General features: G+C 48.4%; 1 protein-coding gene across 1 annotated transcript in view; it reads left to right on the top strand.

Moving 5' to 3' along the window:
• LOC146871941 (STE20-related kinase adapter protein alpha-like) overlaps positions 1-23,411 on the top strand; it is a 366,775-nt gene extending 343,364 nt beyond the window's left edge. Inside the window, exons 13-15 of the mRNA XM_085652306.1 lie at positions 2,262-2,503; positions 19,345-19,387; positions 23,259-23,411. Of these exons, the coding sequence (XP_085508432.1) occupies positions 2,262-2,503; positions 19,345-19,387; positions 23,259-23,411 (438 nt within the window). The remainder of the gene's footprint in view (positions 1-2,261; positions 2,504-19,344; positions 19,388-23,258) is intronic.
• Positions 23,412-25,069: the final 1,658 nt, after the last annotated feature.

The raw sequence follows: 25,069 nt of genomic DNA, 5'->3' as shown, positions 1-25,069 counted from the left end.
AATCTAAGAATTTATTTGCCTCTCTCCAACACTGTAGCACTACCTTAGTATTTTCAGGCCACGTCGTTTGCTATCTCCGAGCATAAAGAAGAGGTTCACAATTGCCCCTCGGCATAGCCAACCTATCCACCCTGTAGGCAGGTTCGCTACTGTCCGTGTACACCCAGTCATTTATCAACTGCAGCTGCGAGGCCCAGTAATATAGTTTTACATCAGGGCGCGCCAATCCTCCATCGTAAACACTCCTGTGCAGCTTGTGTAATGCAATCCATGGGGACCCACCATCCCACAGTAAGGTCCGTACCGCCTGCGAGATTTGTTTAAACACGCTTGGGGGGACAGGGTAGGGTGTATTCTGTAGAATGTATAGGAATCTCGGCAACGTAAGCATCTTGAACAGTGCTGCTCTACTCATGAGAGAGAGTGGGAGGGTACGCCAGTGACCGACATCAGCGCTCAGGCGAGCCAGCTGGGGCTCGAGATTTCTTTAAAAAAATTCCTTCTTGTCTCGCGTGACAGACTCCTAAGTATTTAAACCCCTCGATAACCACCGGAGCCGAACAGCGAGAGGGGATCCGAGGAGGAGAACCTGACAATGGAAAAATCATAGATTTCGACCAATTGATGGTATAGCCAGAATACCTGCTGAACAGCTTGAAGAGGTGTAGCACCTGGGCTATCGAGTGGTATGGACTCCCCAGATATAGTATGATGTCATCAGTGTATAGGGATATACGCTCTTCCCACCCATCTGTCGCCGCCAGGCCTCAAATCGCAGGGTCCCTCCTGATCCAGTGGGCCAGTGGTTCTAATGCAAGCGCGAATAGGAGAGGAGACAGGGGGCATCCCTGCCTGGTTCCTCTCCGCAGGGAGAAAGCCCTTGATACTGCCCCATTGACCCGCACCCGGGCCGTCGGCTGTTCGTAAAGGAGCCGCACCCAACTACAGAAGATTCGACCGAAACCCAACCTCTGAAGTATCATGAACAAATAAGGCCATTCGATACTGTCAAAGGCCATTGAGGCGTCCAGCGCCATCAATATCGTTTGAGTGTCCCCAACGTCCTCCGTCATGTATAGCACCCCATAGAGGCGCCGTAGATTGACGGGTGCTTCTGCAGGGCATAAACCCAGATTGGTCTACATGCACCAATTCCGTAATAACCAACAGCATCCGATCTGCCAGGACCTTGGCGAGCACCCTAGCCTCCACATTCAGTAGAGATATCGGTCGGTACGAAGCACACTGATCCGCCGGCTTTCCTGCTTTATGAATCACTACCATCATGGCTTCTATTTTAAGTAATATTGAGGTTCAATGGGATGTCAGTCACAGAACCTGCTAACACCTAGTTTCCTGCCCAGGCTTTTGTCTAGTCTTGTCCTGATAAACTAAATCCTTTTGGAATTCATGAAGGAGGATTTGAGTAGTAGAGAGTGAATTCTCTGCTTACCTTAAAGCTGCTCTGATGAGATGGTTTTCCAGGTAGGTATAGCAGTGGACCTTCTAGAGCCTCAGGAAGGCAAATTATTATGTGTTGAAATATATTACAAAATGTGGTGGCATAGATGATATTAATGGGGAATGTGCCATACTCCTTTTACCTTTACAGGAAAGTGAGAAAGAAAGTACAACCTCCAGATTCTGTTATGTTACTTAATAATATTTACAAATCTTGTATTCATTTAGTCTTCACCCAGTTCTACCTTTAGTTCTGTCGAACCTCATGTGACTACCCAAAAAGCCAGGTCTTCAGCTTCTTGCGGGTTTCAAGAAGTGAGGAGAAGGCTCGGCCTTGTGTTCCCTTTATCATTAGGAAGGGCTACCACCTTCATATAGTCAGACATTTTGGCAGTTTGATTTGGAGCATTCAGGCTTTTGCTAACACATCATGCCTATGTCAAAGGATACATGCGACTTTCTCAGAAAAACAATTGTTGCTGTTCATCAGTCTGGGAAGGGTTACAAAGCCATTTGCAAACATTTAAGGTTACTGAGCATTTGTTGATTTTCATCTTGTGTCCAGTAATGGATGGCAAAGTAGAATGTATGTTTAATTTGTCACAAAGTTGGATGTATCTGCTCTTGGGATTTGGTGAGGACTAGATGAAGGCCAGGTATGTCTTAATGGTCTTAATGTGTTAAACCATGGTACCTCTAGTGGTTGTGCACTTTCCTTTTCCCTTCACTGTATTTAGAAAGATACAGATGTTTTATTTGTGAAGACGCCAGCATTGACACCGGGACCTTTCCATTTTCAGATGTTATTAGAGAAGTTGAATGGGACTGTCCCATGCCTACTGGACACCACCACAATCCCTGCTAAAGAGCTAACCATGAAAACCTCTTGTTCCGGTGCTGATTCTGGAATAGGTGAAGTTACCGCAGCCAGCAACAGCCGTGCGGCCAATGGGGAGCCCTCACAACATCCATACAACCGCAACTTTTCTTCACATTTCCACAACTTTGTTGAGCAGTGCCTGCAGCGGACACCTGACATGAGGTAATGTGTGGAACATATAACAGCAGATCTCTTGTGCACTCAGTAAAAGTGGATGTAAATGCAAAATTTAGAAACCGCCCATATTGTATTTCACAAAGAACATCAGATTTGCACATTTCTTTTTTTTGATAATCAAGTTTATTGGTATTTTGAGAACAAAACACAGAAAAAATAATGGCAGCACAGTCAGACATGGTAAAGAGGTGAATTACATTTGAGAGAAGGACGACTAAGACTCGTACAACACTTTGGAAATGAGTATAGCACCTGCAGGCAACCATTCTTTCACAGGACCTGGCCGTGCCCCTTAGGGCACCAAGTTGAACCACTTGCCCCATATTTTACCAAAAAGCTCGGGACGGCCCCGGGCCTCGAAGAGGGGTTCCTCCTGAGTCCCGCACCAATCCACCCCCGCCTCCATTTCCGCATAGTAGGTGGCTTGGGCTGAGACCATAGTGCCGCTATGTCGCGTTTCGCCACCGCCACAGCCGTTCCGAGGAAGCGCTTATCGGCCCGGGAACCATCAAGGCCGTCGAACACTCCCAGGATCAGGCGTAACGGGCCGTGGGGAACCTCCCAACCCAGGGCCTGCGTGAGCTCCAGCTCCACCCCAACCCAGAATGGTGCAAGAGTGGGGCATTGCCATGTCATGTGGTAGAAGTCTGCAGGAGCGTGGTTAAAGCGCGTGCAGTACGGGGACGGCTGCATACGGGCGCTGTAGAGGTGTGCAGGGGTGAGGTATGCTGTGTGGAGGTAGTAAAGTTGGACTAGGTGCAGCTTGGAGGAGGTCGTCAGGGTCTTGGGAGCCATAAGGGCATCCATCCAATCCGCGTCCTACATGGGACCCAGCCACCCCTCCCAGCGGGCTCGCAGCAGGGCCAGGGAAGCGGGCCATTGTTCACCAGGGAGCGGTAAATCCGCGACACCCCCCCCTCTGCCCAAGTTCCCCATCATCACTTGGGCATCAATAGGGCTGAATTCGGGGAGGGATGTGGGAGATGGAATGTGTCTTCGGAGGGCATGTCGTAGCTGTAAGTACTTGTAAAATTGAGAGGAGTGGCGGGAGTGACGCTGCTGTAAATCCGCAAAGGATCGAAAGTGGTCCCCTACCCATACGTCCCCCAACAACGAAATCCCGATGAGGTCCCATCGCCGGAAGTTCTCGAGTGACGAGACCTCCTTCAGCCAAACACCACTCCACAGAGGCGTCTGTCTGGTGAGTTTCTGATCCCAGTTCGTGTGGCGCAAGACTGAGCGCCAGGCCATAAGTACCGTTCGAGTGATGGAGGGGAGGGCCTGTGGCACGGGGGTCCCATAAAGGAAGGCTTGGAGCTGTGTGAAATCCATTGACCGGAGTTCCACCCGGTACGCGGGGTCGGACCAGCCGCCCGCGAACCAGTCATGGATCACAATGAGTTTTGTGGCCAGGTAGTATAGGTGGAGATTGGTTACCCCCATGCCCCCATCATAGGGCGGTATGCGGCAATGTGCCTAGGACAATCTTGACCTCCTGCCACCCCACAGGAACCGAGTAAGGGCACTGTCTACTTCCCGGAACCAACCCCCCAGGAAATGAATGGTAATATTTTGTAAAATGTATAAAAAACGGGGTAGGACCATCATTTTAAAAAGAGTGCTCCTGCCAAGGGGATTGAGGGGGAGGGATTGCCATTTCCTGAAATCCGCCTTGGCCTTGGTGACCAGGGGCGTGATGTTCAGGGCCCATTCGAGGTCTGGAAGGAGGGCGACCCACACCCCCAAGTACTTAAACGATTGCCTGTGCAGGGGGATGTTCGTCTGCCAGTCGAAGCACGCCCGGGAGGGATGCAAGGGAACCAATGTAGACTTAGCCGGGTTGAGCTGGAGGCCAGAGACCCGCTCGAAGGCTGTAGGGCGTCCAAGCACCTCGGACCTGAGCTCTCCGGGTCCGCCAGGAAGAGGAGGACGTCGTCGGCATACAAGGCGATCTTATCGATCTGATATGGGTCCCAAGCCCAGCCTCGTATGAGGGGATCTTGACGGACATGTGAGGACAGAGGCTCCATTTCTAAGGCAAATAAAAGCGGCGAGAGCGGACAGCCCTGACGAGTGCCTCTCCGAATGGGAAACTTCTCCGAAAGCACGCCGTTAATGAGGACCCTTGCCATGGGGTTGGAGTATAGGACCTGGATGAGGCGCCGGAACGGGGAGCCGAAACCCATCCTCTCCAACACCTCCCCAAGGTAGTTCCAGTCCACCGTATCGAATGCTTTTTCGAAATTAACGAGAAGCAGAGCGAGATACGGGGTGAGGTGATGACGATGCCCCAAGGCAAGGTGGAGGCGACGGATGCAGTGCCGGGTGCCCCGGGCAGGCATAAAGCCACACTGATCCGGGTGAACCAAATCCTGTAAGAGCGGGTGGAGTTGCTGTGCCACGGCAGTGGCGAAATTTTTTACCTCGGTGTTTGTGATGGAGATGGGGCAGTAATCCGCACAGGCAAGGGAAAGCGGCTGTGTCTTTGGAAGGACCACAATCGTGGCCACGTTGGTCTCGGGTGGGAAGGACCCCGTGTCTGCTACCTGTTTGAACAGCTCTGTTAAATGCGGGACCAGTGTGTCACGATAAGTCGTGTAGTAGTCTTGGGGGTAGCCGTCAGGCCCGGGTGTTTTGCCGGAGCGCAACAGTGTAATGGTCCCGTGTATCTCCTCCTGGGTGAGGGGAAGATCTAGCGTCTCCGAGACCGTTTGGGAGAGGCAGGGCAAATGAGTCCCGGTTTCAGCTAGCAAGTCAGCCAGGGTGGTCCGCGGAGATCGAGCCGCATAAAGGGCCACGTAATAGTCCGCGAAAGATCGGGCGATAGCATGGGAGGTGACGTGGTGAGCCCCGGTCTCATCACAGATCTCCGGGATAATGCGGTTGGCTTTGGGGTAAGACACTAAGTTGTGAAGTAATTTACTGTTTTTGTTGCCCCAGCCATACACGCGTGCCACAGAGGAACGCCAAAGCATTTTAGCGGCCTCCATTGAGATCTGGCAGATCTCTTCTCGGATCAGTTTAAGCTGACGCTCGGAACCATCGCTGCTCGTACCCGCCAGGGCCCCCTCCAACTGTGCCGCCTGGGCCTCCAGCTGTATGAGTTGAGCGGTCTGCTCCGCTCGTTTCACGTGAATCAAACCTCTAGCCATCCCACGCATGGTGGCCTTGCCTGCCTCCCATAACGTCCCCGGCGAGGAGACCGAGCCCGTGTTTGTCGAAAAATAATGCCTCAGTTCCTGCCCGAGGGATTCAACAAGTTCCGCGTCCTGCAAGAACCAGGTGTTCATCCGTCATGTCGTACGGGTACCATTAGGGGGGTTCCCAAGACGGAGGCAGAAGGGGGAATGATCCGAGATGCCCCTGGGCAAGATAGAGGCCCCGGACATCAGTTGACAGTCTGGGGCAGGTAATAGAAACAGATCAATGTGAGAGTGGGAATGGTGGGCTGCCGATGTATGAGTATATTGTTTTTTGCGGGCGTTCCAGACCCTCCAAGCGTCACAAAGACCCATAGCAGAGGACCAGTCAGACAGGCGCTTAGCAGAGGCAAGGCGGGCTGCTGAAGGAGCGCCTGTAGTGTCGTACAAGGGTTGCAGAACGGCGTTGAAGTCCCCCCCCCCACAATGATCGTCAGACCGTGAGTAAAGGAGGAGACCACGAGTGTGAAACGGCGAAGGGCAGAGGCCATGGTGGCGGGGGAATGTAAGTGCACATGAGGTTAACTGGATGTCCCTCGATCCTACCCGTTGGGGCCACGTACCGGCCAAGCGTGTCCGTCTCGGCCTGCGCCAGGGTAAAGGGAAGGTCCCTCCGGAGCAGTATAGCAACCCCCCGAGAACCCTGTGTAAAACCTGAGTGCCATACCCTGTCGAACCCATACCGGGCGAGGAAATTGCATTGGGTGCCCATAAGGTGCGTTTCTTGTAGGAACAAGACATCTGGCGCTAGGTGCTACTGAGAACAGCAGTGCGCTTTTTACGGTCTAAGAGGCCATTGACGTTCCACAAGAGGATGTGGAGAGGTCTATGCAGAGTGGGCGTCATTGGAGTGGGAGGAGCACGGAGGAGGTAATGCAGGCGTAGATCAGCCCGGGTCCCAAGGAAAGTAACGCTTCCTGACTTGTGTCTTTGGGTAAAGGTTGTGCATTTTGGTGACTCTCATGTCGTCGTTCGTGGCATACATGCCTGAGTTGCTACCAAGAAAAACAAAAAACAGCGGCCCGTAGGCGGCTAAAAACAACAAACAATCGGGAGACAGCGGTCTACCCACCCTCCCTCGCCCCCCAACTCCCCCCACCCTACACTTCTGGAAACTAAGCATCTGTCGCCCTGAAAAAGAAAACATTCAAAACAACAACCCACTAGTGAGTCTTATTGCTAAACTAAAACGGTTAGCCCAATGAGAACATGGCAGAGAAGGACCCCCATCCATAGAGCCGGATAAGAGATACGTCAACAGCTGCAATTACATTTAAACTAATATGCATCAAGAAGTACATTTAAAATTCGGGAGTTGGAAGAGGAAACAGTTCACCAAGCCATGGGTACAGTGAAGATGGAATGCACCTATGATCTAGGATGGCAAACATTCTTAAGTGCAGGTGCCATATTGGGAACTAGGTAGAAAGGTCGTGCTTATGCCGCAGTTCAAGCTCCCCCATCATCTCCGGATTTAAGAAGCGCAGGGCTCCTAGAGAGGTCTGAGTCAGAGAGGGAGTGGCGCAAGGCCTTGGAGGGGTCCGGGATGAGACTCAGATTAATCAGAGAGTTAGTAGGGCTGGGAGTGGCGGACCTCTGAGCCGAAGCATGTGAGGGAGGACACAGAGACGGCGCACCCGGAGAGCGGATTGCCTCCCCCGGCGGTCGCTCTTCTTACGTGCCCTAGTCTGCCGTCTCTGGGGTTTGGGTAGCGTTAGGTGGGGCTGCGGGGGGGCCCGCCGGGTTGGGGAGGGGGTCGGCCGATTCAGGGGGGGCTGGTCTTCCATGAGCCATGTCCATGCCGCCTGTGGGGTATCAAAGAAGAATGTCTTGTCCTGAAAGACCACCCTGAGCCGGGCCGGGAAGAGAAGGCCAGGTTGCGGAGCTTCTGCTTGACCTCGTCATAGGTTCGACGCTGTGCCTGAACCTCCCTGGTGTAGTCTGGGCCTTAGCCGCCCTGAGAATGGCGTCTCGATTCCGGAAATTGAGAACCCTCAGGATGATGGGTCTGGCAGGAGCCCCAGGAGGAGGCCTGGGCGCCAGGGAGCGATGTGCCCGCTCAACGGTGAACCAGGGTGAAAGGGACTCCTTGGGCATCCATGAACGCACCCAGTCCTCCACGAACGTGTCCGCATGACCCTTCTCCGTTCCTTTGGGAAAGCCTATGAGGTGCAGAATGTTCCTTCGCGACCTGTTTTCGGCGTCTTCCGCCCGCCGGTGGAGTTCCGAGGTCTGGGTCTGGAGATGAGCCACCTGCGTTTTAAACTGGCCAATGTCGTCCTCCGCCGTGGAGATACGGGATTCAGCCTCCGTGATTAGTGCCGCAGCATTGTGCAGGTCTTGGCGGATAAGAGCCACATCCACCCTCACCTCGCCAATCTTGGTCTCGACGGAGGCCTCCGAGGCGCTGATCGCCTGAAGGATGGTGGAGAGATCATCCCCGGTGGGGACAGGGGCCTTGGAAGCCCCACCTCCAGGATCCCGATCTGTCGTGGTGAATCGGTCCATTGTGGTTTGGGCTTTAGGAGCAGGGTTCTGCAGGGTGCGATTCCTTCCCATCGCCACCAAGGGAAGATTCGGCCTCTGCTCGGGCAGGGGTAGAGAACAGCGGTCCTGCAGAGGGGAGGGGGTCCCCGGTCACCCAGGCCGTCAATACTCGGGTCCGGGCGCCCAGGTCCACCCCATCGGGCCCGTCGTGGAGAGGAAGATAGATTGAACGTCTCAGGGCCAGTGTCGGGTCCGTGCGGAGCACCCCAGTGGAAGGCCTCAGGGCCAGGCAGTCAGTATCCACAGCAACAGGTCCGCCACTCGGACCCCCCATCCTACAGAGATGTCCTCCCACCCCGTTGGGTAGCTTGAAGCGGATAGGGGTAAAAGAGGGGCCCAGTTCTGTGGTGGGTCCGCCGCCGCCCCCAACTGCCCCCAGGGAGGGACCCCCCAATGAGGGAGAAGGCGTAGGAATCGGGAAGAGTAGGCAGCGAAGGACGAGGGGGGAGGCGGAGGCACCGACTATAGCCCCCCGCGCCATCAACCGACTTGATGGCCGATCCCCACTCCCCACCCCACCCAGCGGTGGACTGGCGGCAGGGCGACAGGGGGTTTCCGCTCATCCCTTGTCAGCAACAGGGAAGCTGTTGTATCCTCGGAGGCTAGGTGGAGGGACGGGTCGCATCCAAAGCAGTCCGCCACCGGGAGGTCCGTGGCCGACAGTGGGGGATGGTCCAGAGTAGCAGGCCCAGAACTGTGGGTGAAAGTCAGGAGAACAATGAACGTCGGGTGGCAGGGACAGCCAGTCCGCCCTCCCGCCCTGCCACCAGACAAGATGGCCGGCCCCCCATCTCAGGCCCCCCTCACCGGTACAGCGCCGCCACTCCAACCGGCAGTTTCAATGGTCCCCGAGGCGGTTGCCACCGCTCCCACGTCAGCATGAGCCAGTGGGGAGGGCCCGGGCCCAGACGTCCAGGCCCGCCGCCGACAGTGAGGGTGGTCTCGGGGAAACAGGCCCAGGCAGGAGAGTGGTGAAGGTCGGGGGGGAGGGCGGGCACTAGGCCGCCTGCCACCCGACAAGATGGCCGGTCCCAGGACTTCCAGGCCGGCTCCTGCGCCCAGAATAGCTGCAGAGGACCCACCGAGGGGTCGCGGGGCCCACCACTCCCTAGGCTGCTCCACAAGGGCCCAGATGCAGCGCCCCCGCCACGTCCAGGGGGCGTCCGCCACCGGTACACAGGAGGCACAGTCCCAAAAGGGGGGGTTGGGGAGGAGACACACTTGGGGGAGCCTGAGAACAGCCACGGCCCCTGCGCTGCCGTCCGACCACAGCGGCTGAGGTCCAAGGAGATCCGTCACCACCCGGGGGCCTGCAGACCAAGTACACTGTTCGGCCGAGTTCCGACTCACAGAGGACCCCCCACCCCGGCGGCGTCACCGGCTGCGGGGCTTCCGCGCCGAGGCTCACCTCCGGACCTCTGTCAACGTTGGGGGTGAGTGAAGGAGCCCCGTGCACCGCCCTTGTCTCGCTGCAGCCGGAGGGCCGGGCCGCCCAGGGGTATCCGCAGGCCCGAGATCAGAGCTGCCGCGGGTCTGCCATCTTGTGTCGCCGAGGCTGCCGGGTGGAGAAGAGCCTCCCCAGGCCGCTGGGACACCTTTCCGGAGCCGAGCCCGTGACCTCCGGAGGCACCGCAGGCAACCAGGAGGGGTAAGTGATGGCCATAGACGGTGGATGCGAGGCGGATGATGGATGGGGGTCCCAGAGCACTCTTAGAGTGCGTCCGCCGTCTTAGCACCTCAGGCCACACCCCCCCAGATTTGCACATTTCTAGTGCACAATCTACCTTAAGTCATTTCTGCTCAGCACTGTTTTGTCTATTTATTATTAATATTATTGACTGAAGCTGTAATTGAGCAAAGTCTAACTTCAGTCTGGCTCTCTGGCTAGGCAACCACTGTTCTGCCACACACAGCAATGGAAGTGCCATCTAGTCAGTCTTCTTCCTACTCTGGGATATCGTTCAGTTTGTATAGCACCTGTTCGTAATCAACACACAAAACGTATCAAAAGAAATAGTCCTATTTTCTGTTGTGTTAATATATAAGGTAGGCAGCAACTCATTCTAAAACCCATGCACTGTTGGTTCATCAAAGCTGCGAAGTGTCCATAGAAGAGTTTGGAACCACCAAGTGTGATTGAAACCTAGGCTATGAACTTGGCACAAGCTGGCTTTCTACATCTGCTCTAATGGTTGAAAACACTCCTCAATTAAAATGTTCCAAGCTCCTATATAACCTAAAGATTATCCTGTAAAATTTTAAATTATCCTAATGAATACTTTGAGAAAGGGAATTATTGGTTGAAGTGGATGGTAGTCCTCCAAGTAATAGTGAACCTATTCCTTACTTGGTTCAGTTAGGTCTCAAGAATTAAAATCTGAGCTCAACCCTTGGTAGCTGTGGCACAGAACAGACAAGCTAAACTTAGAAGCAATTTGTAAAGCATGTCAGTACCAAAACAGTTAAAAGGTAGTAAACACAACACAATAAAATTCTCACTCCAGTTTATAAAAATAGAGAAAATTCTAATAAATAGACATCAAAATGCTAAAAATCGGATATAATTTTTCAAACGATTAAATGTTTCTAGCACCAAAAAGCACAAAGCGTCAATTGCGGATATCTGGTTGCGCTAGAACGGGTCAAAATCTAAAGTTAAGGTTGGACGAGATGGTGTGCATGTTGGATACAGGGACCAGGTTTGGTCCATTGCAAAGTTTACCTTCTGACTTAGTCTTTTTCTTAGAGAAAATCCTCAGCACTCTGTACTTCTTAATTTCCTAGAAGGACGGCTCTCTCAGGCCTATACTAGACCTCAGAGAACTAAATCTATGCATTCAGTTGGTCGGACCACTTTCACATGGTCACACTCTAGTAAGTTCTCCCGCTCCTTCAACAAGGCGATTTTCTGTCTACTCTGGGCTTAAAGGACACCTATTTTCATATCCCAATACACCCTGCTCACCGCAAGTACCTCAGGTTCGTAGTAGCAGGCCAGCACTAGCAGTTCAAAGTGCTCACATTTGGAGTAACTACCGCACCCAGAGTTTTCACCAAGTGCCTGGCAGTAGTTGCAGCTCATCTACGAAGACAACACATTCACGTCTTCCCATATTTGGACGACTGGCTCATAAAAGCCAACTAGCAAAAGAGCTGTCTACGTCACACTCGCAAAACAGTGCGGTTGCTCCACGATCTTGGATTCACAGTTAATCTGTTCAAATCCCATCTACAACCATCTGTGAGAAAGTGGCTCTTTATACACTGTTCCCAAATAGCTACAGTGTGTACAGAGTCCACAGTCCCCAGAGGTTTGGCAGAGGTTAAAGTTAGATATAACCTTACTCTCTAAAGTGGTAGCTTGGTCGAGCAGTAAGACAGTATCATTGGACAGTGTAAAGCATTTTGATGTACACACTCAGTCAGCAAATGGTTTCACACACTGAATAACTGAACTCTAGGCCAATGGTTTATATAAAAAATATATGGTTGTTTTATTTTAGAACCAACAATAGGTATCAAAATATACTTTCTCAGAATGAGATGCTTTAGTTAAATACTTTTGCCATATGCAATTGACTTTTGTAGGTAATAGTTACAGGTTGTTGCAATAGGCAACACAATTTCAAACACAATAATACATTGAGCTCAATGGGAATTTTAAGTTATGTGCACTTGATTACTTTCAGGATTACTTTTCTAACTCCAGGACTGGATCCTGGATTCAGTCCTGGGACAGATCTTGGAAACAAGTGAGTAAATTCGATTAAGTTACTGTTTTGATTTTTAAACAATATTTTGCTATTTTAAAAGTTGACACTTAGAAACTTTTTCTGATCAAATTACCAATGTTATCCTATGGAAGGAAATTCACTTAGCAGGTAAGTGGGGTTATGGGTACTTTTTCTAGGTCAATGTTGGATCCTGGATCCAGCACTAGTGTACCACCTGTAAGCAGTTGAGAAACTGCGTTTACGTTATACAGGGGATTTTTAAAGAATATTTATAAGTTTGCAAAATAGACACAGAAATTTCAGAGAAAAACAGTCAATGGTTTCCTATGGGAAAAAATTCAAGTTACCGGTAAAGTATGTTCTCGTTACTTTTGTAATCCATTGCTGGGCTCCTAGGCTCAGCACTGGGGCATCTATCTAAAACAGGTAAGTAATTATGTTTTCACAGTTGCTACGATTTTTAAAGAATATTTGTAGTTTGCAAAAATCGACAGAAGAAATTTCACAGAAAAACAGTCAATGGTTTCCTATGGGAGAAAATTGAGTTAGTGGTAAGTACGGTTGTAAGTACTTTTCAGGGTCAGTGCTGGGCACCAAGATCCAGCACTGGGATCTCTCCTAATAGCAGGTGAGTATTTCCATTTTCGTTACTCGGTTGATTTTAGGTGAATATTTTAAAGTTTAGAAACTCCACACTTAGAAGAAATTTCAGAAGAAGCCAGTCAATGTTACCCTATGGAAGAAAAGTGAGTTATCGGCTTTTGTGTAAGTACTCGACTGGCAGAGTTAAGGTTCTGGGCATAGACTCAGGGGTCTCCCAGGATCAGGTAAGTACAGTTGGTACACCCTCAGCGGCACAGGGGCAGCCAGGTGCAGAGAGAGAGTTAGGCTCAATGTTATCCTATGGGAAGCAGGGGGGCCTTGGTTGGTGGCTGCTGACTAGCAGGCCACGCAGCTGTGGGAGCTGAGCTCCTGGTCACTTGCTCAGGGCAAATGGGGAAGTATGTAGGAGTAGAAGTTGCACTGCCAGGGACTCTCTGGCGGCTGGGTGCTTTTGAGCCTTCGGGTGCTCAGTGGATTTCAGTGGGAAAGCTCAAGGACGAACAAAGGCTGCAAGCTCTGGGACGAAGATTCTTCAGGTGCCACCACCACTTCAAGAGGTAAGTTGGGTAGTTGGAGGATAGGTAGGTACCCAGGAGTCGGGCACGGGGGCCGCAGGGCGCCGGGTGCAGGGGTGCCTTTTGATGTCGGGAAATCTTACCCTCTGTTGATCGCGGTTGGGGGGGTCCCTGGTTCTGAGGCTGCAGGCGTCGTCAGGAGCGTCGAGGTGTGTCCTTGGGTGACGGATTCGGGATCACAGTCGCTGGGGGGACGTCCTTGGGGTCTTTGTCCACTCCGGCACAGGCCAAGCTTGGTGGGTGCAGAGTGTGCAGGGTTCGCGGTTCCGGGCTGATGCCAGGGGTTATAATCTTGCTTTGAGCAGAGCCACTGCTCATGGGAGTCCCAGATGCTCAGAGTCACAAGGTATCCAGGTCCTCCGGGGTTTGTGAGGTTGCTGGCCGCAGGAGGTGCCGGGATTTAGCAGGAGCAGGTTCGAGGGTCGACAGGCCGATAGGGCTGGGGCCAAAGCAGTTGGTGTCTTCCTCTTCTTAGTAGCTGCACGGCAGGTCTTCTTTCTTCTTGTTCTTCTTTGCTTTTTTGTAATCTGGAATCTGAGGAGGGAAGGTTCAGGGTGCCCCTAAATACTAGATTTAGGGGCGTTACAGGTAGGTAAAGGGCAGGGACCAATGGGTCTCTGCCCTGGGGTGGTTACACCCCCTATCCTGTCACTTTCCTGTGGGAGGGGGGCAGTAGCCTAGTCCTGATTGGGCAGGGCTTCCCATCGTCAAGAGGGGTGGGGTTGGCAGAGGCTGGAACATCCCCTGTCCTTACTTGGGGTTTCCGGCCAGTCTTCCCGCCAGAGTGGGGGTTAGAACCGGTGGGGGCAAGTTGCTGGGTACAGCAAATGGCCTGGAGAAGCTCACAAAGGCGGCATGCCTTTGAAGCTTTCCCCTGCCCATCCTGGGGGAGGAGACCTAGCACCTCGCCCAGGATGTGCATTGTTGCAGGCCCAGGAGAGCGGGGGCTCTCCACCCAGGGGTCCAGCAACATGTCTGCTGTGTGGCAGCCTAGGCAGCCTCTCAGAACAGACGTGGATTGTAGGTTCGGTTTCAGGGGGCATCTCTAAGATGCCCTCTGTAGTGCTTTGTACATTAAATCCCACACTGGCATCAGTGCGGGTTTAATGTGCCGAGAAGTTTGATACCAAACTTCCCAGTTGTCAGTGTTGCCATTATGGTGCTGTGGAGTTCGTGTTTGACGAGTTCCCAGCACCAAATACTCTAACAAAGGCAGCACTGCACTTACAGTGCCCAGGAATGGACCTGGGTCATGTAGGGGCACAGGGCTCATGCTCCTGTGCCCACACTGTTGGCATAGGGCATCCAGCTAGAGGGGTGGCTGATGTATACCATGGCATTGTAGGTTGTGGGCATGGCACACAGGGATGTGTGCCATGTCGACTCTTTGTTTTGTCTTGTACCCAGACACTCAGCCTGCAAGGGCAGTGTGTTTGTGCCAGGGTACAGGGCCTCTAAGGGTGGCACAATAAGTGCTGCAGCCCTTAGAGGCCTTCCCTGGTCACCAGGCCCTGGGTACCTAGGGTACCCTTTACCAGGGGCTGACATGTGGCCAGGGTTTGCCAATTTGGGTTTTAGGTTTTAGGGAAGGAACATAAGCCCTGGGCACCTGATTGGCAGGAGCCCAGGGCACACTCAGTCAAAGTACAGTCAGCAATTCAGCAAAAAGTGGGGGCATACCATGCAAGAAAGATGGCACTTTCTCACACCATCCAACACATAGGTGTATCTGGGAGCCACAATAGATGCACAAAAGACTTTGGCCCACCCCAATCCGGCCAGAATCTGCAACATACAAACTTTACTCTCTCAGTTTCAGCCTCAACACTCACTAACAGCGTCAGTGTTCATGCAGTTACTAGGGATGATGGTGTCTTGCATTTTAATAGTCTCTTATGCAAGTCTCCAGATGCGTCCCCTTCAAGAGTGCTTAGCACTTCAGTGGAACCGGGCGCTGGGTTTCTTATCAGATCTAGTGTTGGTGGACGGCCGCACCTATTGCTCTCTGCAGTGGTGGAACACACAAAACCTTTCAAAAGGGCGGCTCTTCATCGACCCGGTTCCACAGATAGTGTTAACAGCAGACGCAACGCTCACTGGTTGGGGAGCTCATCTCCAGACAACACATACAATTCAGGGCATGTGGAGCCTGCAGCAAAAGCAGCTTCACATAAATCATCTAGAGCTGTTAGCGATTTTTCTAGCGCTCAAAGCGTTTCAGGTACATCTAGTAAGCAAAGCTGTCCTGATTCGCACAGACAAAATGACTGCAATATATACACAACTGGGGGGGGGGGGGCTCTCTCCAGCTGTCACAACTAGCACAAACCATCTGGAGATGGGCTATACGTCACAAAATGTATCTCCTTGCAGAACACCTCCCAGGAGTAAACAATCAGATTGCAGATCTGTTCAGTCGTCAAAGACAACAGATTCACGAATAGGAACTCCACCCTCAAGTTGCCCTCGCATTCTTTCAAATGTGGGGCTTTCCGGACATAGATCTGTTTGCCACAAACAAACGCAAAATGCCCAATCTTTGTATCCAGGCACCACACCCATTGCCCAAAGGCAACGCACTGTGGATGAATTGGTCATGGATATTTGCCTACGCTTTTCCCACTCATTCCATTCGTGGTTCGGAAGCTCAGACAGGCGTCCCTAACATTGATCCTAGTTGCTCCCACATGCGCCCGTAACCCTGGTTCACAACACTGTTGGAGCTCTCAGTGGTTCCTCACCAAAAACTACATCTCACTCCCAATCTTTTCACTCAGAGCCATGGAGAGATAAGACATCCAGATCCCAGTCATCTCAATCTTACGTTCTGGTTCCTGAAATCTTAGAGTTTGGCTACCTTACTCTACCGCTAGACTGCATGAACATCATCAAAGAGGCTAGACGTCCCACCACAAGAGCATGCTATGCAGCAAAGTGGAAGAGATTTGTGATATACTGCAATAACAATCAAATCAATCCATTGGACGCTTCAGTTCAACACATCATTTGCTATTTACTACATCTGCAGCGTTCCACTTTAGCGTACTCTTCATACGCTTACATCTTGCTGCAATAGCTGCATGCCTACAGAACAGACAACATCTGTCTCTCTCTTTAGAGTGCCTGTTATTAAAGCATTTATGAAGGGACTTAAAAGAATCATTCCTCCAAGACTTCCACCTGCTCCAGTGTGGAATCTCAACATTGTCCTTACCAGACTGATGGGTCCACCCTTTGAGCCTTTGCATAGATGTGAACTGCAATTTCACACTTGGAAGGTAGCTTTCCGCATAGCTATCACATCACTGAGGAGAGTAGGTGAGCTTCAGGCACTAACCATACAAGAACCATGTTTACAAATACATCAAAACGAAGCAGTTCTTAGGACCAACTCTAAATTCCTACCAAAGGTCGTTTCTGCCTTTGATATCCACCAATCTGTTGAGTTGCTTGTGTTCTTCCCTCAACCAGATTCTGTGGCAGAACGTGCTCTGCACACTTAAGATTTCAAAAGAGCACTACTTTACTACATAGAAAGGGTGAAACCTTTCCGAAAGAAAAACAACTGTTTGTCGCTTTTGCGCCACCACATAAAGGCAATCCTATATCAAAATCAGGCATTGCAAGGTGGATAGTCAATTGCATTCAGACATGCTATGCAAAAGCAAAACGAACACTGCCAATTCCCCCTGGGGGGCACACTACCTGCAAACTATGGGCTTCTATGACATTCTTAGGGAATATACCCAAAGATATACCCATAGATGATATCTGCAAAGCTGCAACATGGTCTACACCTCACACATTCACAAAACACTATTGTGTAGATGTGTTGGCAAGACAGCAAGCTAGTGTGGGCTAGGCAGTTTTACGTACACTATTTCAGACATCTGCAACAGCTACAGGTTAGCCACCGCTTTGGGAGTTAACTGCTATGTAGTCTATGCTTAAGCATATGATCTACAGCTCTTATGCCTCGAACGGAAAATGCTAGCTGGAGATGCATCTTCATTGGGTGGCAAGCTGAGGATGAAGTGGTTGTTACTGGCTGAAATAGGCATTGTTGTGGTGGAGAATGTTACAAAATATTTCAAAAGGCCTTCCATTTCAGTGGCCTCTGCATCAGGAGATAATGTCAACAGATGTGTCGGTGAATGGATGGTTGGAGGGACCCACTTGCAGGACTTAACAGTGAGCGGCAGGTGGTAGTAAGTCGAGAAGAGTATTCATGTCAGTGCCTTGGAACTCAGCCTGTAAGCTTTTTTCCTTTAGGCCTGATTTGGACAGGCAACACTACATGTATGCATTACATTTTTAAACACGGCAGAACACATGCCCTTGCAACACAGCTATCATGTAGATGTCTTCAGTCAAGCCCTTGTTAAATGTCACTAGCTTTTGCTACATCAGACTCAAGCCCAACAACCTTTCCAGCAATGGTGGTTGTTCTCAGATAGATCTATTTGTGACAACACGAAATAGCTTCTCTTTGCTGGCATGTATTATTACCAGGGGACTCACGAGGAAGGGATTACATGAGCTGGTTCTTCATCTTTACATACACTTTCTCCAAAGGTCCTCACCAAAGCGAATAAAGAACCGTGCAAATTGATATTAATTGCTCCTTGTGTCTCAATAAGTACTAGTGTGCCAAAATATGCAATTTGAATACTCCACTGTTTGCTTTCAAAGTACACAGAAGGGACACATTCTTCATCACCATCTGAAGTCCTTGAACCTAAAGACTTGGCAGCGGTTACCCGGGAGTGTCCTGGCACTAGTTACATCTCCATTAGGTTAGAAACAGAAGAAAACGTTTTATTGGGCAAAGAGGTTTTTAAGCCTTTACTAAAAGTTAAAAGATCCGCGGCAATTCGTTCCAGGCATTTGCCCCACAGTGAACAAAACTTCTACCACCCCACCGAGCTTTTTTTGTGTGTGGCACTAAGAAGCACCTACCAGCTCTTCATGGCGTTTAGACGTCATGGAGCGGCCTTTCCCTTTCTATGCAGGATCTGTCGTGGCATTCAGTTTTCTGATGTCAGCTGCACCATGACATCTATCTTACAGCGACATGGAATACCACTGCTGCTTGGATTTGTATCCATCAGCAGATTGTTTAGTGAGATATGCAGTTCTGCACAGCCTCTTGTTCTGTATACTGCTGATTATCTGATTTAAGCATTTGAGACTTAAAGTAATTCCTTACAATTATTTTATAGTTCTCGAGCGTTGGTGTTTTTCATAGGTTCCCATGCGAATCTCCCTCACTTTTACCCATATGCTTTGAAAATCGAAGCAAACATCTGGGGGAGTGAGTGTTTGGTGCATTCACTAGATTGGTTAAAGTAGGTGCTTTTCAATGAGGTGAATGTGCTGTTAAACAAACTGTTCTTGGGCCCGTGGCCTTTTTAACAGTGTTTATTGCTGCTTTTGACTGCCAGGGATTCCCATACTGACAACAGTGAGTAATTTAAGCATGTGAATCTATGAAAGATGCCAACACTTGAGATCTATAGCTATAGGTAAGTAACTCTCAAGTTACCTATCATGCACACCATAAAATTAATCAATTTTGTTTTGTATTACATTGAAATATTGTTTTGGGAGTCAAACGTTTAACCATGCTATTTGATAGAAAAAGGTATGCTTGTGCTTGCAAATGACCATTACACATTACGTGGCTAGGTTTGGCATGTCTGTGTGTGCGAAGCTTATTCTGGACTCAACCCAGCATTCTCTGCAGCCAGTAATGACTGCATTCTTGGAAGCACTTTCTGTCTCAGCTCCCTGTTTGTCTTCTCTGCTACAAACGTGTTAAATTCAATCCAACGTTGATTGGTCATTATATGGTCCAAGTAATGGCAACAAAGATCTGACCTGCATTATTAGCATTGTATTTTTAGTTTGGTAACACAAATAAGAGCCCTGCACAGAAATAAGAGTAAGGGAAATGCCCCTTTCTACAAGGCAACGTTTATTATAAATGCCATAAAGGCTGGGTTAATTATTGGTGGATATAAGTATGTAACAGTCTGTAAAGTTATTGAACTTGAAAATAAACTGCAAATCTTACTCTGGCTGTTCTCACCCCAACATTGCCCAGAGTCTGTGTGATAATGAAATTGATATTTTAAAGTTGCTCAAGCTCCCTTCATCTTTGCCAGGCCTGGTGCGAGTTCCCTGCTGAACCATTCCTTCTTCAAACAGGTACGGTCACGATCATTAATTGTGGGAGGCAGTGGCCTTATATTTAAAATCTGTAGTTTGAAGTCACTTAGGAGCATGTCCGCACTGACACTGCCCATCCTTGTTAAAATACATGCTCACACTTTCCTCCCCTACTGTACTGTCATGCTGCAGCGCTAAATCACTCAGTTGTCCTGCTCGCCTGCCTTCCCCACTGGGCTGGAATTCCATGGGCACCACTGTACAGACTGCAAAGCTTCCAGGAATCAAAAAATACCTCACTGCCCACAATCTGAGATTCTCAATAAATTGAAGAAATTCCCTTCTGCTCTTTTCTCAGAGGCTTCAGTTTATACTGACCTTGATGCAGTTGCAGTTGAGGACTCTTCAGCAGACTTTACTTTGGTTTATAATTGGTACTGGGAGCCAGTCAGAGGATTGCAAACAACTAGTCTGAGCTTTGCGTCCCTACTTCAGTTTATTTTGAATTTTAAGCTCTTACGGAATCTTAGTTTCTGCTTCCTGTATTCCCATTGACCGCGACTCCATCACAGTGTATTTATCACACTCATGGGCTTTTAACCACTCAGGTAAGAACTTTCATTTCAACTCCTGAAAGTCTATGGACATATTTATAGGCCTCAAATACTTGCTTATGTTACCTAGGGGCAATGTTATTCAGGTTCTGACTGTCAGCACTGATACCCTGTTTCGCTTCAGCAATCGAGGAGGGGCTTAGTCGCATCACTTTTCCATCTTTCATCTCTGTTGTTGGAATGTTCCATTGAACATCGGGCTCCCGATGGCCGCGTTCTAGAAGAGAAGAAGGCTACCGAGGTAAATGCCTTCATTTCACAGGATAGGAAGATTAATTATAAAACACTAACAGACTTCCAAAAATTGGGACTTCTGACCCGTAAACATTTTCACAACACAAGACAACTTCTGTGGCCAAGCTTTGCATTATAGATGGGTATTTTGTAGAATGTTTTTTTATTGGACCGTCCAGAGGAACTTTTTTATGCATTTTCCCTCATGGAGAGTACTCTTCAGGTGGAAATCCTTGATTTTGGCGTAGACTTGTAGGATCATTTTGGCCTTCCTGCTCCTCTCACAGAACTACCTCTTGCTTCCTCTGTGATCCTTATTCTGCCAAATTTGGTGTATATCCATGTACATATTTCTTAAGGGAGCTTGGCTGTCAGTGCCAGGATACCCTCACTGGTGAAGTGTGCACTAGACACATAACATAACATGACAAGTTCTGGGCCACCAAGGAATGACAGAATTGAAAAGGTTGCGGTCGCACTCTCTATTTTCGAAAAATGTTCATCAATTATTCCTTTTATTATCCTCTTAGGTGCTGATGAGTATCACCTCCTGATCCGTGAGATGTGAAGTACAATATTAAAAAGAGCGCCCTCCAACAGTGAAAGAGCGAACTCAATTAGCACTCGTGGCGATGTATTGTCGCTTTCCAAATTTGTAACCACTTGAATAAATGTTCAGTCTGGTTATTTCTTCATGAATGTTGCATTTATTGTTTCATCAATTACGTGATTCATATGATTATTCTCATATGCGTATAACAATTATACTGGTCATCTGATTATATAGGTACCCCAATACATTTTGGGCTGTGCCCTTCATCAGGGGGTAATTCCTACAAGGAATGTTACACACACATTAATTACAAAAAACCAAGAACTAGCGAATGCATTCAATAGTACTTAACGTGCTAAAGTGTGTGGAAAAATGGACCAAAAAAGTAATATAAAATCAGTGTAAAGTGAAATCTGATGTGTGAAATCCATGTATAAGCAGTTGCTAGTATGTATTGTTCAAAGTGATTAGAATGACTACGCTCGCCAGGTGGTAAAGTTCACGAATTTAAACAAAAAAGTGTTCACGTGAAAAGTGCGCGCTACGTTTAAATTGAAACTCGTATCCGTGGACATGTGTACCATAACGTAACTCAGTCGTTATATCTCCTGTGATAAGCCAAAGTAATTAAAACGCACAGAGTGTGCCAGAAGGCGAAGTTCACCTTATAAACCAATAAAAGCTTGCCTCAAAAGTGCGCGTGACGGTTAAAACAAAACTCTTACACGAGCATGCATTCAAGTAGTGCGTGCTCCCAAATGACAAAGATTAACACGGAGTGACCAACCATTCCTTCGCTGTCTCACACGTACCTGCTGTGTTGCGGTGACACTGCCTTGCATATTTCCAACAGTATCCGTCTCCATTCCACTAGTCACCCGGAAGTAAATACTATCTTACACCGGAAATAGCTATGGAAAAGAACAACAGACTACACTCGTAGTCATAGAAAAGACGAAACCAGGATTCTTCTACTAGAAAAGAACAAACGACTATAATTCAAAATGAAACTCAAAGTAATGATGTTAGTCAATTCATAATTCCAGTGACTTAATCAGTAGCGTTCCGTAAAGATAGCTGAAGTAACTATTAAAAAATGAGGTGAAATCCGCCGAGTTCAACCCTAACGTAACAAAATTCGGGATAAGAAAGATTTATTAATACAAACATGACGAAGAATCGCCAATTAAATAGGTGAAAGCCAAGTGAGAAATACCGCTATGTGCGTGATGTGCTCAGAGTGTTAAGAGTTGTGTTCTAATAGCTATAAAAAAAAAAACTAACGAACAAATAAACATCGTTAACATGATAATTACACAAGTCATATTTTTTAAATGCTGCTCAGTCTTCAATATTTTCAAAAAGCAACTAAACTCTAAGTGTTCATTTAACCCCTTTAGGTGTATGGAATTGAGTTTGCTGATCCAATAAAGTTCACGTTGTCAGAGATGTTGTTTGTCTCTCCCTTCTTTTTCTTGTATCTGTTCAAGCACCATGTACCTTAGCTGACTGATGTTATGAATCATTTCCATGAAATGTACTGCCACAGTAGATTTTTGGTTTTTAGTCCGAATATTAATTTTGTGTTCCATAAGACGGGTCTTAATTTTGCGCTCAGTCTTACCTACATATGGTAATCCGCAAGGGCACTTCAGTAGATACACTACGTTGTTAGTGTCGCAAGTGGCTGTAACATTTAATTTGACGGGGGTACCTTTTGTAGGATGCCTGATGGTAGTACCCTTTATAATGTTGTTGCAACTTCCACAATTGTGACATAGAACTGTACCTCTGTAGTTCTGCTCATGTTTACTGCTTTTCTTATTCCTAGTCCGTTGGTATGCAAAAATCGGGAATTGTTGAAATATTCCTCTAAAGTCTGGTTCTGCTTGCACCAAAAGCCAATATTTTCGAATTATTTATTTGATTTGAATGCTTTCAGTAGAGTATTTTGACACAAAAAACAGTGTCTCCTCTTTTGTAACATTTGTGATTTTTGGTGTTAGAAACTGAGCCCTGTCCTTCAGCTTAACTCTATCAACTGCTTCCTGTAGAATGGGTGCTGGATATGATCTTTGTTTGAATTTCTGTAAGATTTTTGTGCTGTTTTTGCTATATATTTTCTCAGAAGATGAAATCCGTTTAATTCGAAGCAATTGCAAATAGGGAAGACAACAGAGTAAGAACTCCTCTCTATGGTAATTATGAAGCTCTGCCTCCATCAAAACACCCACCCATACCCCACCGACCCTTTTAGAGCATATATCCTGCTGCAACCTTCCACGTCAGAAGAAACTTGTCACAACTTGTGCTGGTTGGTTATGAATTGGCTAGAGCTGGGCTCCTGAGCGCAGAGGGACACTGGTTCAGCAGAAACACCAAGCAATCATGTAAAGCCGTACAGTCGAAGAAGATCCCAGTCTTGCATGAGAGACTCGGGCAGTCCCAGACCAGTTAGCAAGGTGTCATAGGTCTTCTCTCATTAACATGCCTTTGTCGTTTCTTACAGCTCAAGCGCCGGCCATCAGAAGCTCTTCCAGAATTACTGCGCCCTGTTTCACCCATCACAAATTTTGAGGCTGCCCGCGCACGGGATCCTCGCGGTATATTTAGACTGGTAACTAGTCTGGAGCAGCTAGAAGTGGACGACTGGGAGTTCTAAACTTGAAACCAGAGGCGCTGAAGAACGGGAAAGCAGCTGAAAGAACATTTGTTTTCTTTTACATTCAGACTCATCAAAAAAAAAATTGGTCTGTGGTACTGTAAAATTCGGAACCACATTGGAGGCATGGCCCCACCATGCCTGTTTTGGTGTCAACAAACCGCAAATGACAAAAGCGGTATGTACAAGTGTTTTCGTCATGTTTCACTGATGAATTCACCATGTATACGATACTACATATTGTATCCGTGGGTTCCATTTTACAATAGAAGCCATTTTGTGGTTGCCCTCACATAGGCTGCGCTCTGAGGCCATGCCTAGGCCTAAAGGACACGTACACCTTCTGTGACTTCTCTATGACCTGTGCAAACTGACTTCGCTGCCCGAGGTCAATCCTGTCCGGCCGGTTCCTTTCCTCGCGGCCTAATGTGATTAGCGTCAGGGCTCGACCCATCATAAAGCCCTTGTTCCCACACGATCTCTGACTAAGCTATTTCACACCTGACTCTGTTTCCTACTTTATGGCTTGTTTTACGAGCAGGAGGTGCCCGTGTTATTGGGGTCTGCTGATATCTGATGAGGGTTTTGAGCCTTGCTGGGTTAAATGATAGTGGGCTGAACGAGCTGAAATGTGGGATTGTCATCATAACTCTTTTCCTTCTTTGAAGCGAAAATATGTGAATGACCACTTGTAAAACAGGGGCGGTGTTGCCCAAAGCGTATTATTCTGTATAAAAGAGAAGACTGGTTTTTGTTCTGCAGACTGCCTCGTTCAGTTGCTAAGGCTTCTGTGTGACGTAGTCTCACTCATTTGAGTTTAATAAAGATGTCTTTTGCTATTTCAGCTTCTTTTGCCAAGTTCTTTGTTATATTACCCTGAGAATGAAAATTTCAAGTACTACACTGTGGTCCAAGACAGGAAGAACTCGAAGTCATAGGGTGATACCCCTGGCACCGCTGGGGTCCTAAAAACCCCAGTACTACAGGTCATGGGTCATAAGTGTTACATGATGTTTACAAGACAAATAAAAGACTGTTTTATTTGGACATAGCATGAGGAACCCCTGGACTGCGGACAGTTCGTTTGGTACCATGTTCTGGGAGTGAATGTCTGCCTTTTTAAACAAAAACAGGACCAGGCCTCACGTGTGTACATTTGAGTTTGTAGACACGTAAGTGAGAGAATGGAATGAGGTCATTGCTAATGATCACTAATTTGCATTTGTATGTACACGATCCACATAGATTTACCATCATGCAGTTCTTAGTGTAGGGTGTTAACCAAAAATAAAATTAGGTAAGTCGATAAGAAGCCCTTGTGGGATCTTCAAACTAAAACTTGCACTGCGGTAGTGCAAACGGGGACTATATCCCTTTGAAAATAAGTCGAGAAAGACCCTTACAAGTTTTATTTGAAATAAGTGTTACATTTGGAGCCAATTGTTACTGAGCATGCGTTTTTGTGTGTGAATTCACCTGGATGTTTAGTTTGGATTCATTTTATCTTTCATTCTCACTTCTTTGAGTCCTGACCCATTCACCGCTCTTGCTTAGCATGAGCAAGTCTTGGCATCACCAGCTGACGAGAGCTAATGGGATTTCCAAGAATCAGTGCTTACATTTCGTACGGTACTGATGGATTTTGACAGGTTAATGGA

Source organism: Triturus cristatus, chromosome 1_1 (genome assembly GCF_964204655.1).
Source record: "Triturus cristatus chromosome 1_1, aTriCri1.1, whole genome shotgun sequence".
Lineage (NCBI taxonomy): Eukaryota > Metazoa > Chordata > Amphibia > Caudata > Salamandridae > Triturus > Triturus cristatus.
The sequence above is the reverse complement of the archived record's forward strand: the minus strand, read 5'-3'. Positions and strand labels throughout refer to the sequence as shown.